This window comes from Porites lutea, chromosome 10 (assembly GCF_958299795.1).
Source record: "Porites lutea chromosome 10, jaPorLute2.1, whole genome shotgun sequence".
Taxonomy (NCBI): Eukaryota; Metazoa; Cnidaria; class Anthozoa; order Scleractinia; family Poritidae; genus Porites; species Porites lutea.
Window position 1 is genome coordinate 24,208,607 of NC_133210.1, and position 13,452 is coordinate 24,222,058.

The following is a 13,452-nucleotide window of genomic DNA, read 5'->3' on the forward strand; positions in this document are numbered from 1 at the left end:
AGCCGTTTGCTCATTTGCACTCAAATAGTATAGACGAAGGTGAACAGAAGTTCAAGAGTTCATCATTTCTATTGGCATTGGGCTTGCTATCTCTGAAGCTATCACATAAGACAAATGAAACGTGCCGAACGTCATGGCATGTAAAAAGTTGGGCAAATATTAAAGGATAACATGATCCGCATATTTCAGTCGCTGACTGAAATTGAGAGGAATGATCATTAAAATAACGCGAATTCAAGTGTTTACGAACGCTTCTTTGCAGAATTAACCAGGATGCTGATTCTACCTGCCAATGTTCATTAAGAAATGTGTTTAGACGTTATAGGGGAAAGTTAATATCAATGATACCATTGAGTCTTTCCGGTCAATGAAACCGATCCTTAGGTAACCGTTTTAACAGCAAATTAGCATTCCTGTACAGGCCTCACTGCACACAGGAGAGATACAATACTCACAAGCGTAAAAAGTAAGGAAGCTAATATTTGTGAGATTTGCGTCTGCTGAAAGAACGCGTCATGCGCACTGACATCGCGTGTGAGCTCGTTGAGTTTAATCGTTTTCTGTGAAAGGGTGCAGAGCGCTCCGCAGGAATAACGTGCTATCGGGACCCAGTGTTACAGCTGTAACTCGTTTGGTACCTATTTGGCGCTCTAACCGAAGTGTTATTTTGTGTAGATCCCTGCTACGTCTAAAGAACAACTATGGCGAAGCTGATACCTATGGTGGTGGCTTTACTTGTGATGACCGTTGGTCGCTCAGGTAAGTGTGACTAGTACGTGCTAACACATTTTAAATAAGAGTGGCGACTATAGAGTCTCCTCAGTTCTCTTGGCTTCTTTTTTTTCATTGCCTGGTCGTGACCCAATCTGACTGGTGTCAAATTTCCAAATGATTTGTGCTTTAGACTGTGCAGATGACGTGAGCGCAGCGATTTTGTCGCCACACCTTTCATTAATTGTTTGTAAGGTTCAAATGTTGTTTATACTTTTTACTTGCGACGTTGAGCATTCATATTTCAGCTTTGTTTTTGTGCTATATATATAAACGATAATCGACATAAACAACCCTTAATGTTCTCTACCATAGCCTAAAACCTGAAACCAAAAACTTTCCCCAAACGATTAATGAGCACGTTCATCGCGAAATTTAGCCTACGAATGCAGCCTTTTTTCCTAGCTCCTTGCCGCCAGGGACGTCTTGCCAGGAGGAACGTTTGCGACTCAGTGACAGAAATTCCATACTGACGACGTAAATTAATGTTTACTTAACAAATGCGGTAGTCATGCAGTTCCAAATGTAAATTTGTTTGATTTTATGTTTCTCCTGGTCGATTATGGTAAAGTTTTGTGATCTTTTGCGAACGAGCTCCAGCAAAACGCAGATGCTTTTTCTAAAGAAGAATATATTCTAGGAATATTGACTGTTTTTGAAGCAGATTCATCACGTTTAAATTTGACCTTTGTGGCCTTTTGGGTGTCATTCGTAAACAATATAGGTAAAACAATATAACCACTACGTCGACCAATCAGAGCTCCTAACCAGATTCCGGACAGATTTTACATCATCACCGAGTATTGAATTTCTGTAGCTGAGTTGTAGATATTCCTCCTGGCCGTTCTTAGCAGCGAGAACCAGGGAGAAACGGCTGTATTTGCAGGTTACGCGAAATTTAGTGTTGGCGTTTAACAGGAGCTCGAGTACGCGTTTCTAAAGTCGACCTTTGCGCCTACCAAGCGAACGTTCAACTACACCAATTAAAATTGTAAACATCAATCTACCAGGAAGGCTTTGTATTGTAAGGGAATGTATATTCTGTACAGCGGTGCACAGTGGAAAAAAATATTTTTGCCCTTCTTTCCACTATGTTTTGAAAACTGTTGAGTCATTCAGAGAAAAACGAATTTTGATCAATTTAACACAAGGGCGAACTCGTCTAGTTTCTGAAAACCGCGCTAGACAAGTTAAAAAGAACTAAAGATACACGGGTATCTCTTGAAAAAGACAAAAACAAAATTCATTTAAATGTCACTTCCCTTTCGAAATGACGCTAAGAATTGCTAGGAATTCCTAGGATTTTCTAAGAAAATAATTAAATTCTTAGGATTTAGGTTGCGGCCTAGGAGTAAAGGTGTCGGAAAATTTATTTTATCCAATCATATCACACTGTTATAAGTTACATAAAGTGCATAAGTCATTTTAACAGGAAGTTAGGAAAAGAGGGAAGAGACGAAGTGCTTCTTACAACACGTATAATTACTTTATACAATATTTGCTGTTGGCTTCTTTCATCACGTACTTTGTCATATTCCTTTCGCTTCGTAGAAAGATGCGCTGAAAAGAATTCATTGATGGAACTGTCATCAAATAAGTAGAAGGATTAAGTTTCCGAAGATGAGTGCTTTTTTTTCTTTCGAAAAAAGCAATGTCCATTGAGGCTTCTCGCGATGGAAACAACTGAAGCATGACAAGAATGCTCTGGTTGGTTTTCACTTTATTACTGAGAACAAGAGTGACACATTCAAGCAAACTATTCGTTTCAGCTACATGTACGCAAAATTGTCTCTAGCCCGTCGGTTTTGGGAGAAGTAGTCTACCTGCCTGACTACCTGTACCTCAATACAAATCTCACAACCCCAAGTGCATATTAAATCAAAACCTGTTTAAAATTAAAAAGAAAGTAGGTTGAGCATACCCAGTACTCAATAGGACTGTTGTTGACAGTGACTGACATTTCGACAACCTGTGCGGTAGTAATATCTTTAGAGTCAAAGTGAGTTGTATCACGTCAGTTGATGGCACTAATCTCTGGTTATTGACTTCAGTGTCAGTTCGCCATGTTCTTGGTCGCCTGTCAGTTAAGCCGTGATGTTATTGGCTATGAAGACTCGTAATGTCATTGGTGCGTTTCGATCGTTCTATTGTCACAGTTAAACAGTCGTTTATTGTTAGTCAAATTCTCGGCTGTCCAGTGATTCTGTCGTTGTTCGGTTTGCTTGAGTCCGTCAATACTGTGAAGTCGTTTGTACGGTGCCGGTAACTGTTGACTTAGACTGCGAGCAGTTTCTTATTTTTCTTTGCAAAGTTACTGCCCGAAAAAACCCAAGCATGCCGCCAGCGGCGAAGCCGCGAGCCACGATAAAGGAGGGCGTAAGCCCGAGAAGAAAACATAAGAGACTGCTGACTCTTTTGTTCTGTCTGGGGACAACGAAGCTGTCAAGGTAGTTTATTTAACCAATTAAACCCGAGTAACTTGAAACGATTTATAAATAGCTAGAACATAAACAACTGAAAATTTGTACTTTTTTAAAATCCGGTAAGATTGCCTTGATTTCCTTTCTCTTGATGAAATTACATCAGTTTCCTTCTGTAAGATATCCTTAACATTTTAGTTTACAAGCGATTACCGCTAGGTTCGTAATTGTTCGCAGTTGGTTGTGACGCGTGACTATTTTTATCGCTTGCATTTCCCCCACAGACCAGTCAACAGCTGTAAAATTGACCAATCGGTTACTCCGTTTCTGGGCTGACGGAGGGTTTGTTTATTACTACAAAAGAGTCCGCAGTCCGTCTTTTCTCGTCTGGTCCTAATCCCTTATTGTAACGTAACGTCGTTGTTTGCAATCGCGCTGGCCGAGATAAGAAATAGACGGATTTTAAGAGAAAAGGTGGACTGCAAGCAGTCTACTGTTGACTACGTTTCAGTGGCTTTTTTTTCTAAGTTAGTAAACCAGCTTTCTAAAGTGAATCATTCCGACTATAAACTTTAAGATAACTACAAACCACTAAATGGCGTGCGTGTTTAATTTTGTTTTTAGCGATCTAACCAAATTAGTGTCCTTATCATTGCTGAAATATTTCACTAGTCTTCCGCACAACCAGTGAGCCTGGTGTATAACCAATTTCTTGCCATCAACAAAACAACTTATTGTTCCACAGAAGAATAACTCCGTACCATTCTATTAAACTAGAGACTTTTTCTTGAATTTCTCAAATACCACGTTAGTTATTTCAGTTAGTATGAATACAAGTCACGGAAAGCGGGTTACTCGCTGGGTTTCTGCCACCATACTGATTTTCGCGTCGTTGCATCGCCTTATGTAAGGGAATCCAAGACATTCTTGGAGTCTGAATTCCACGCCGTGGATTCAGGATTCCAATTACTAGATTCCAGATCTTTTTCAATGAAACTTGGATTCCGGATTCCAATTGTCAGTGGCATTCTGGATTCCAAGGTCCCGGATTCCCGATTCCACATGCAAAAATTTGCCAGATGCTCGAATACGGATTCCCTTACTTGGGGCGAGTTGCATCAATCTGGTAAGTCAGTAAAGACCTTTAGCATCAAGTTTTTCATGAGAAACCGCAAACTGCAAACTGCAGTTTGCCGTTACGCGTTTGAAGTTTCCGGGAGTTCAAATTTTAGCAAGGCGTTCAGTTCAGTTCATTTTTATTTAGCCAAAATATAATACAATACAAGAATACATACAGGAATTGTAAGTTGGCAAGGGAGCCTAGAAGAAACCGGAAGGCTTATATGAAATAAAATGAAATTCGCGGAGTGATACCGAACGTTAAAAATAGGAACTAAACAGAGACTGAGTTAAGTTATGAATTCAGTAACAAGCAGATAGAAAAAAAAATTAACTCTGGACTGGAACAGGAAACTTTCTTATGTTAGGACGGCAGAAAGGAATATAAAATCGATTTGAACTGCGCGTTCCGATGTTGTTTATTTTTCATCAAGTTGAAGTGCATTACTTTTATTGCCTAAAAAACAGTAATAATTCATTGATTCGAGAACAAAAATCCAACAAACACATCGCAGTTAGCCTGCGTAGCAAGCGTTTCCGTGTGGTTTAGGAGCAAAGAACGAGGAACGAGGGTCAAAGACCGTGCGAAAAATGGCGCAAGTAAATGAGCGGGGAGGGGTTGGTTCCCCTTCCCCTCCCCCCACTTTCATTTTTTGGCTCTTGTTTCATTTCTCGCGCGGCCAAAACCGAGAATCTCGTTCCTCGGTCTTTCTTTGCTCCGAAACCAAACGGAAACGCTTGCAACGCAGGCTACATCGTCGACGGATATAAAAAGCTATTTCGTGCCTTTAAACGCGAGGCTGTACAATTTTTGTGGCAAAAAACCTTGCCGTAAGTCACTTACTCCTGGAAGCCCTTCCTAGCGGTCAAACCTGAACTGCAAACTGCAAACGCGACCGCAAGACCGTGGTCACGTGACAAGAAAAACCTGATGCCAAAGGTCTCTAGTGAGCAAATTCTATACATGTCCATTTTGTTACAGTCATTGCCGACCAAATAATACGTAAATGATGCATTGTTTCTCCTTGGGTTATCTTAGAGGCAATAAGATGGGACAAACAGCCTGACAAACCAACAATTCTGGTTGAAGGAGTAAACAACACTGGGGAGAGTCTGAAACTCGTCTGGAATTTCGTTACGGAGCCATCCGAAATCATTGATAGAGTCACATTTCAAAGGCGAAGAGATGATGCTGATCCACGGGAAGATATTGCAAGCAACAAAGAAGGAGGAGCGTTTAATGTTTTTGCGAAATTTATTTCAAACTACAGTGCAAGCCCTCTAGCTACACTGATTTTGAGAAATCCCGTGACCAACGACGACGAGTTCATATATTCTATCGTGGTATCGCTCTCCAAAAATAACCTTCCTGAGCCAAGTCTTACGGACCAAGTACAGTTAATAGTGTTTGGTAAGTAAAGTATCTCTTTACTTCTACGTTTTTCAGTTATTTTTAACATTTTCATGCTAAGGCGTCTTTCAAAACACATTTCCCTTTATTGAGTGTGAGAGAGATTTATGAAACCAAATTTACTTTACGTCATCCTGAAACTCTTGTGAAAAGTCTTTGAATGGCGGCTTATGTATTTTTGACAGTCCCTTTTTCAAAAGTACTGTTGTGGTAAGCTTCGCATCAGTTACTTCCTCAATGGAACGTGAGTTCGTTCTTGCGTGCCCGACTTTAATTTGAAATTAACGAAATTGCCTTTTTTACAATTTCTGCACGTGCCATAATGTTTCAAAAGCCTCATTCTATGTTATGGTTAGCTGACTTTAAGGTAAAGTTTGAAAATACTGAGTATATTCATAGTTTATTGCATCACAAATCCATCATTTTTCACGACACTACAAACTACAGACATAAATATCAATTAATATTTTAAAACCCGTTTTCCTCACGCGGTTTAGTTTTGAGTAAAATACTTTCAATCATGCTGTAAATTATACATCCAGTTGTAATTATAACAGAGCAAAGGTTCCCTCTTTGCGTAAATTAACCAACCATAAAAGGACTCTTTAGATAGAGCGATTATTTTAAAAAAATAAATTTGGGGCCTTGCGAAAACGATTAACGATAATTAAGATTATATTGGTCGCGTAGAGATGAAATATTCACGCTATTTCACGAAAAACGTAAAATAAACAACGTAAAGGTAAATTGTCGCTGTCGCCTAATTATTTTAAAATGTATTAGGCAAATTGTTTTCAAAGTTTACGATTTAGTTCTGAAATGCGTAGGAATTATAGGTATGGTGAATCATGGAATGATTTGCATACAGAATCACCGGCACGACTGAATGTTAATATTGAGTGCTGTGTCATTTTTCGTCGTGTACACAATATATGAATGCTGTATATGATTTGAAGTTTCTCAGTGCAAAAATACAAACAACTCGTGAATATAGCCTCTTACGCCGCACTTTCTATGACATAAACTATATGTACATGTATATGCACGGCTTAACAAGAAAGAAAGAAATCTCAAGCACGAACTTTACCGCTGGGTTACGTTTTTTTTCGTGGCTTTTTAGTGCCGGGGGATATTTTAGAACAAAGATTTAAAGATGCTTTAGCCCTGACCTTATTTTTAAATTCTGCCTTCGATAGTGTTATATCTGCGTTTTTTTGTTTTCGACAGTGCCTCCAAGAATTACAACGGAGCCAGAGAGAGAGTCTGAAGTCAGCGTTGGACAAAATTTGACGCTGACGTGCATTGCATCTGGTGACCCACTCCCAGAAGTCACATGGAGCAAAGTGGGCCAAGCGCTGAGGCTTTTTAATGTTACTGGCCCAGTTCTGCATCTCGTTAACATAACGAGGGAGGATGTTGGATCTTACAAATGCACAGCAAAAAATAAAGTCGGAGAGGCCTTTCGCACTGCCGTGGTTAACATTGCATGTACGTACTTTTTATTTTCAGTTTTTAACATTAAAAGTAAGCTATGCAATTGAAGTAATAAGTACTGTGCATTCATGCGATCGATTCGTTCAAGATTCTATCAGAAGGTACAGTTGCGTTGTTATTTTCTTGTGAACAATTATCGTGATAGGCTAAAATGTATTGAATGTAGTAGTTTGGAACTGTGATAAAAGTTTGCCCTAACCACGACATTTGCCTCCGTCATTCATGAATGTGGCAAAACTGGTTCTTAAAAAACTCATGAGCCACGTTATTCAGTTCAGCGTGGATCAGATACAATTCTATCTTTTCATCTGATACAGAGGCATTGAATTAAACGTATAGTTGAAAGACATTTATTAGCCCATTTTTGTGTTATTACTTTTGGCAAAGCTTACTAGCATTCATTATCGTCCCATATAAGGGAATTTGGATTCCCGAATCCGGGAAATTTTAGCTTGTGGAATTGGGAATCCAGCAATTTTTGGCTTGGAATCCAGGAATCTTGCAATTCGGAATACAGCTGAAGGAAACAGGAATCCCGCAAACGATTGGAATACCGTCTTAACAGGATGAGGTATATTTTAGGGGTGGTGGCGCTGCTGGAGGCAGGAAATTCTGGGAAATAAGCAGCAATGATGCCAAATGGCCTCAAAGGCGGTCGTTTGCCACTTGAAAATAGAACATTTTGAAAGATTACTAGAATTCTTTGCAAACAATGTTGGCCAGAAATCCTGTGTTTTCAAGGAAGGAGGCCCCTCCGGACCCAGTCTCGCCTCATTTCTGCTCACCCGTCATCATTCAATGACATCTTTTAGCGCACCAGCAGGCAACTCGAACCCACACACCTTAACTTGACTTAAATAAAGTAAATATTGTAAAGAAACTCGGATCTTGCCCATAAGCTTTCTAAGGTGACTCTACTCTTCGTTCCTGATTAGCAAATAAATATTGATCTTCATCAAAAAGACATTCTCAACCTAGCTATCTCTAGCTGCTTTAAGCTGGACCTACACGACAGAGGCAGCTTAAGACTTAAGCTAGCCCTAAGTAGAGCATTCAAGGCCACATTACGCCCCAGACCCGACACGGCCTCGCAGCCGAGCACGTGGGTGAGGGAAATCCTTTCATTGGCAAATCGGTCTGAAACATTTAAAGAATTTGGCATGACAAACTGAGAGCAGGCACATGATCAATTAACTGAGTCTCTAGAGGGACTAACGGACCATACCACGCTTTTGCAGAACCTTCCCCTCCTAGGGATTGACATGGAGGCCCGTTCCCTCCCCATGGCAAGTTAGCTTAGGGACTGAGCTTGAAGATAAGACCAACCAAGACTGCAAGCCCCAATGAAAATTCTCACAGCAGTCACCAGAAACCTGGCTATCGACAGGTGCCTGTGCGAATATTCTGGGCCTTTTTTAGGCACGTTTTCAAACAAAAATTCGGCTGGATACATATGTGTGTGTCTAATTTTTCTCACCTGTAATTTTTCAGCTACACCAACGTGGCCATCGACCCATCGGCCTTCACCTTGGAGTAAGTATGCTCATAGTTTCAAATTTACCAAAGAAAGAGAAATCAGTGAGCCTAGAGATTTATGCAATGAAATTTAAATATATGCAAAACAAAAAAGGAAAGAATGATAGGCTTAACTCTGTCCGCAAAATAATGGCAATTTCAACGTTGTATTATCTTGAGTTGATTCCTTATCCGCATTTCTTACAGTTTATCTGGTCAGGTTCTATCATTGTAGGGAAAGTTTTTATCAGCTGCATGTAAAAACCGTCAATTTCGCGCAATATGTCTGCGTTTCTTTTTATAAAGTAATGTGTTACTATCCATTATCCTTCTTTTAAAAGAAAGTGCAGTTATATTAGTAGAATAAAACCGGCCACACCTGCCAGCGGCAAGGATAATCATTTGTTTTAAGTTGTTAAGTTTGCCTCAAAAATATAAAACTCGATCAGCGAGAGAACTTTCCCTAGAAAAGAAACGAAATACTGAAAAGGATAAAGTTTGGTGAGAAACGGCAGAGAAGGAGACAACATGAGAAAGAACGGATGCCGGGCCATACTTACATTTACTTTTCTTAGATTGGCTATTGAACACAAATTTGTAAGCGAACAAAAAAAATGAAGAAGATTATTCCTTACTAGCTCTTAGGCAAAATTAAACTCATCTGACAATTGCATGTATTATCTCAACACATTGGATTTATATAGAATTAAGATTTTTAAATGTCAAACTGATGACTCTCTTGTATATATTTCCCTAATGCAAGTGTAGTGCGGGTAACAAGGGACGTGGATCAAGTAGTTTAAGGCCTGGGTTTGATGGGTTTTAGCCTGTTCATCTTGATTTTCAAGTGTACCGAGGGGGCGGGCGTCTGGGATTACCCTAAAGTAAGTAGTTCTGACACTCATGCAAGATGGCAGCCAGTAACGCAATGCGCTCGTTTGCGACGGTATGACGGAAAAAATAGGGGGCTGTGAACAGCCTAGATGGATTTACCTGTGGAAAATAATTTATATTCAATTTGGCTAAATCTTCGGCAAATGAATTAAAATTTGGTAAACATAAAGAACTCATGGTCATTAACATTTTAAAGTACAAATATTGTGCTGGTAAGTCACGTGTTATGTCAAGTGACCATTTTTCGTAAAATCTTAAATAATTGACAAATTGGTGCGGGGTTTAAGAAAAGAAATCAAACACATTTTTCATATGTAATATTTAACACTTCACGGCTGGAATGATTGTCCATCGCACTTCAATAAAACATTATGAGAGCAAACATCATTTTGAATGCCAAAATTTAAGTTTAAATAATTTTTTATAAGAAAGTAAAGTATGGTTATCTTTTACGACAAACGCCAATTTATTTATCCAAAGAAAGTAAATTCGCCACCAGTTAGCCTATTTCCTTCATTTTAAATTTTTGGTCACTTGGTATGTCACGTGACCATAATTTATAAACGTTTCGATCCACCTTAAACTTTCTATTATAAGCCCTGGGCTTATACAACTTCGTAAGGGGTTTTACGAGGGCTGATAAACGGGGGAGGGGGGGGGGGGGGGACGTGAGGGGCTTATAACCGGACTAACAAAAGTGTTGCAAAACAAGCTACATAGCAGTGCTCATTAAAATACGTTTTGAGTTTTATCGCTTTTTAAGCTTCAAAACGTCGTAAAAAGTCGAATTCATTTCGATACATGCTAGCCGGGGGCCGGGGGCTTATATTCGGAGGGGGAGGGGGCTTGTAACAGAATGTATTCTTTTGTTTACATTTAGGTGGACCTGTAAATAGCGGAGCTTATAAGTGGGGGGGTTTATAAATCGGTAGTTTACGGTAGATTTAAGGGTTGGGGCTCGGGTTAAGGACCTTTAGCCGTTACGTCACGCCCGAAAGCCCTGCAAATAAAATCCTGTGTGCTGATAACACTGACGTTTGTGTTTATTACAATAGGTTTATTGTTTTGAAACCAAATGTAATACACTTCTACTTTCTCGTATTTTTTCAGCAATGCATCCTCCTCGGCCTTCAACAACGAGTAAGTAAGCTTACACAAATTATCAATCAAGCAAAAAGGACAACAATGCTGAAGCTTACGGTAGACTTAAGGTCATTTAAGGGTTGGGGCTCGCGTTAAGGACCTTTAGCGGTAATCACGCCCGAAAGCCCTGCAAATAAAATCCTGTGTGCTGATAACACTGACGTTTGTGTTTATTACAATAGTTTTTTTTGGTTTTGAAACCAACTTTTAATTCAGTTTTACTTTCTCGTTTTTTTTCAGCAATGCATCCTCCTCGGCCTTCAACAACGGGTAAGTAAGCTTACACAAATTATCAATCAAGCAAAAAGGACAACAATGCTGAAGCTTACGGTAGACTTAAGGTCATTTAAGGGTTGGGGCTCGCGTTAAGGACCTTTAGCGGTAATTACGCCCGAAAGCCCTGCAAATAAAATCCTGTGTGCTGATAACACTGACGTTTGTGTTTATGACAATAGTTTTTTTTGGTTTTGAAACCCACCTTAATTCAGTTTTACTTTCTCGTTTTTTTTTCAGCAATGCATCCTCCTCGGCCTTCAACAACGAGTAAGTAAGCTTACACAAATTATGAATCAAGCGAAAAGGACAACAATGCTCCGTGTTAAAGAGAGCACTGATATCATATTATCTCCATATTTTTAGCCGAAAAATGAGGGCGAAGGCAGCAAAAATGTCGTCGATGTAAAGGACCATCTGTTGCTTAGACTAAGAATGTTACGTTAACGATCAACTGTTACGTCAAATGACTGTAATACGTTAATGTTCGGTCGCTGCGATTTAACTACTTATAACCTAAGAGAGAATGAATACACGCGCGCTATTCCACAAACCCGCACTGAATTTTATAAATTAAAGAGCCTTTGTAATATATAGCGGAAGTGAGTTGTGGAACAGCTTGCCTCTGGAGGTTCGGCAGTTGACATCCCTTAATGTTTTGAAACCAAAATTAAAAAACCTGATTTCGATTGTGAAATTACTTAAATTAGCGATACGCAATTTTTACCCACGTCCTCCATGTAAAGCAGATTTTTTCTTATCATCTTTATTCGATGGAGCTCTGAATTTTTCTCTTGCATGTTTGACCAGGAACATCGGGTGCAAAATGTTCTTCCATAACAAGGTGGTGGTACCCTCTGGATATGTTGAAAAGAAGTCATTGTCCGTGTTTCCGTTCAATTGCGTTTACAGCCGATTTGGTAACTGTTTTAAGCTACTCGATAATCATAACTAAGGTAAGAAATTATGGATACACTGTGATTTAGCAATTATTAACTAAACATGTTCGAACCGCATGGTTATTTTTCTGTCCTGGGTTTTCTCCTTGTTGAAGAGAAACTAATTCATAGAGAACAAAGGAAATCAATTACGTAAACAAGTTAACAAAAGTTAATTCGTTTAGTTACTATAGCTTTTAATTTCTTCAAGGATTGTTACCTCAAAAGCTTCTACAAAGCTACAGAAATTTTATCACCCTCTTAGTAAACAGCTTTGAATTTTTATTGGTGATAAAAATAAGCGAACGATGCATTGGTAAATCACAATGGCCGCCGTTTCACTGTTTTGGACGTCAGTCTTAGACACAGGCATTCTCGGAGACCCAGGGGCAGTCAGTCGGATCGGGAGAAAGGGCGCGACGAAAGTTTTCAAGTACAGGCGAAAGAGTCCCTGGGTACCAACTCTCACCGAACTATTTCCGAAAATTCAAGCGGATGCCGGCTCCTGATTGGGCACAAAAAATGCTTTCTTGTATTATTGTGCCCAATCGGCGAACTGTTTCTCCTGAGTTCTTTTTCTCGCGACCTGACTGACTGCCCCTGGGTCTCCGGGGATGGTTACAGGAAAACAAAAGCGAAATAAGAGCTAAAACTGCGCAAAACCGCGCGAAATCTAAAACGCTGACCAATCTGTTATCCTTGATTTCGGGGGAAGGGCCCGGGGACAAGGGGCGCTGCCACTAGCCCTTGTGGTCGGTTGGATATCTTATTCAAGTCCTCCTTGCGATGATAGAGTTTCGTATACTAATCTTCTTTGCGGTTATAGTATTAAGCCCTCTCCTGATTTATTATCGAAATGATTTTAATTCAGGGATGAAAATGACCTTCACGTCATACGTTATACACAATCCTCGATAATTTTCAAATTTGTTTTCCTTTTCTTTTCGTAGGTATTTTGACGGTATGGTAACCATCAGCAGTTAATAAAGTAATTTAAGAGGCAAATTTTAGCAATACTTATGTTTGTCGAGAGCTGTTCCATTTCTAAACTGCAAAAATTATAATTTTGAAAGATGTTAGATATAGCTGAAGCAATAAACACATCATTTTCATAAGATTTGTGCTTCTTTTGGAAGAAAATCGATATCTAACTTTGACAAGGGTCGCTTTCCATACTTCAGATGCTTCAAAAAGCTTGATTTTCAATTTCAAAAGTCTGCACCTACTTCTCGTTTATTTCAATCAAAATTTATCTAGAATAACTCCTTCAACTTTAAGAATCCACTCTAAAGTATTAAAGAAATCATCTTTTATGTTCCAAAATAACGATTTTAATCACTCTCCTTGGCCTCAAACAAGCCCCCATTTCTCTATTATTAGCGGAGCTCCTCGCGCGCGAAGCGCGCATGCAGCGGAGCACCATGGGTAAGAAAATTTGGTAAACTATCCATCCGAGAAAATTTGATTATGACGT

The 13,452-nt window shown here is 39.4% G+C and overlaps 1 protein-coding gene across 1 annotated transcript; it reads left to right on the plus strand.

Moving 5' to 3' along the window:
• The first annotated feature begins 620 nt into the window (after positions 1 to 620).
• On the plus strand, positions 621 to 13,057 carry LOC140949911 (uncharacterized). Its single transcript, XM_073399064.1, has 9 exons — positions 621 to 759; positions 5,350 to 5,721; positions 6,949 to 7,209; positions 8,707 to 8,748; positions 10,735 to 10,764; positions 11,008 to 11,037; positions 11,281 to 11,310; positions 11,851 to 11,996; positions 12,929 to 13,057. The coding sequence occupies exons 1-9, from the start codon at positions 702 to 704 to the stop codon at positions 12,935 to 12,937; spliced, it is 978 nt and encodes a 325-aa protein (XP_073255165.1). The 5' UTR covers positions 621 to 701; the 3' UTR covers positions 12,938 to 13,057.
• The last annotated feature ends 395 nt before the right edge of the window (positions 13,058 to 13,452 follow it).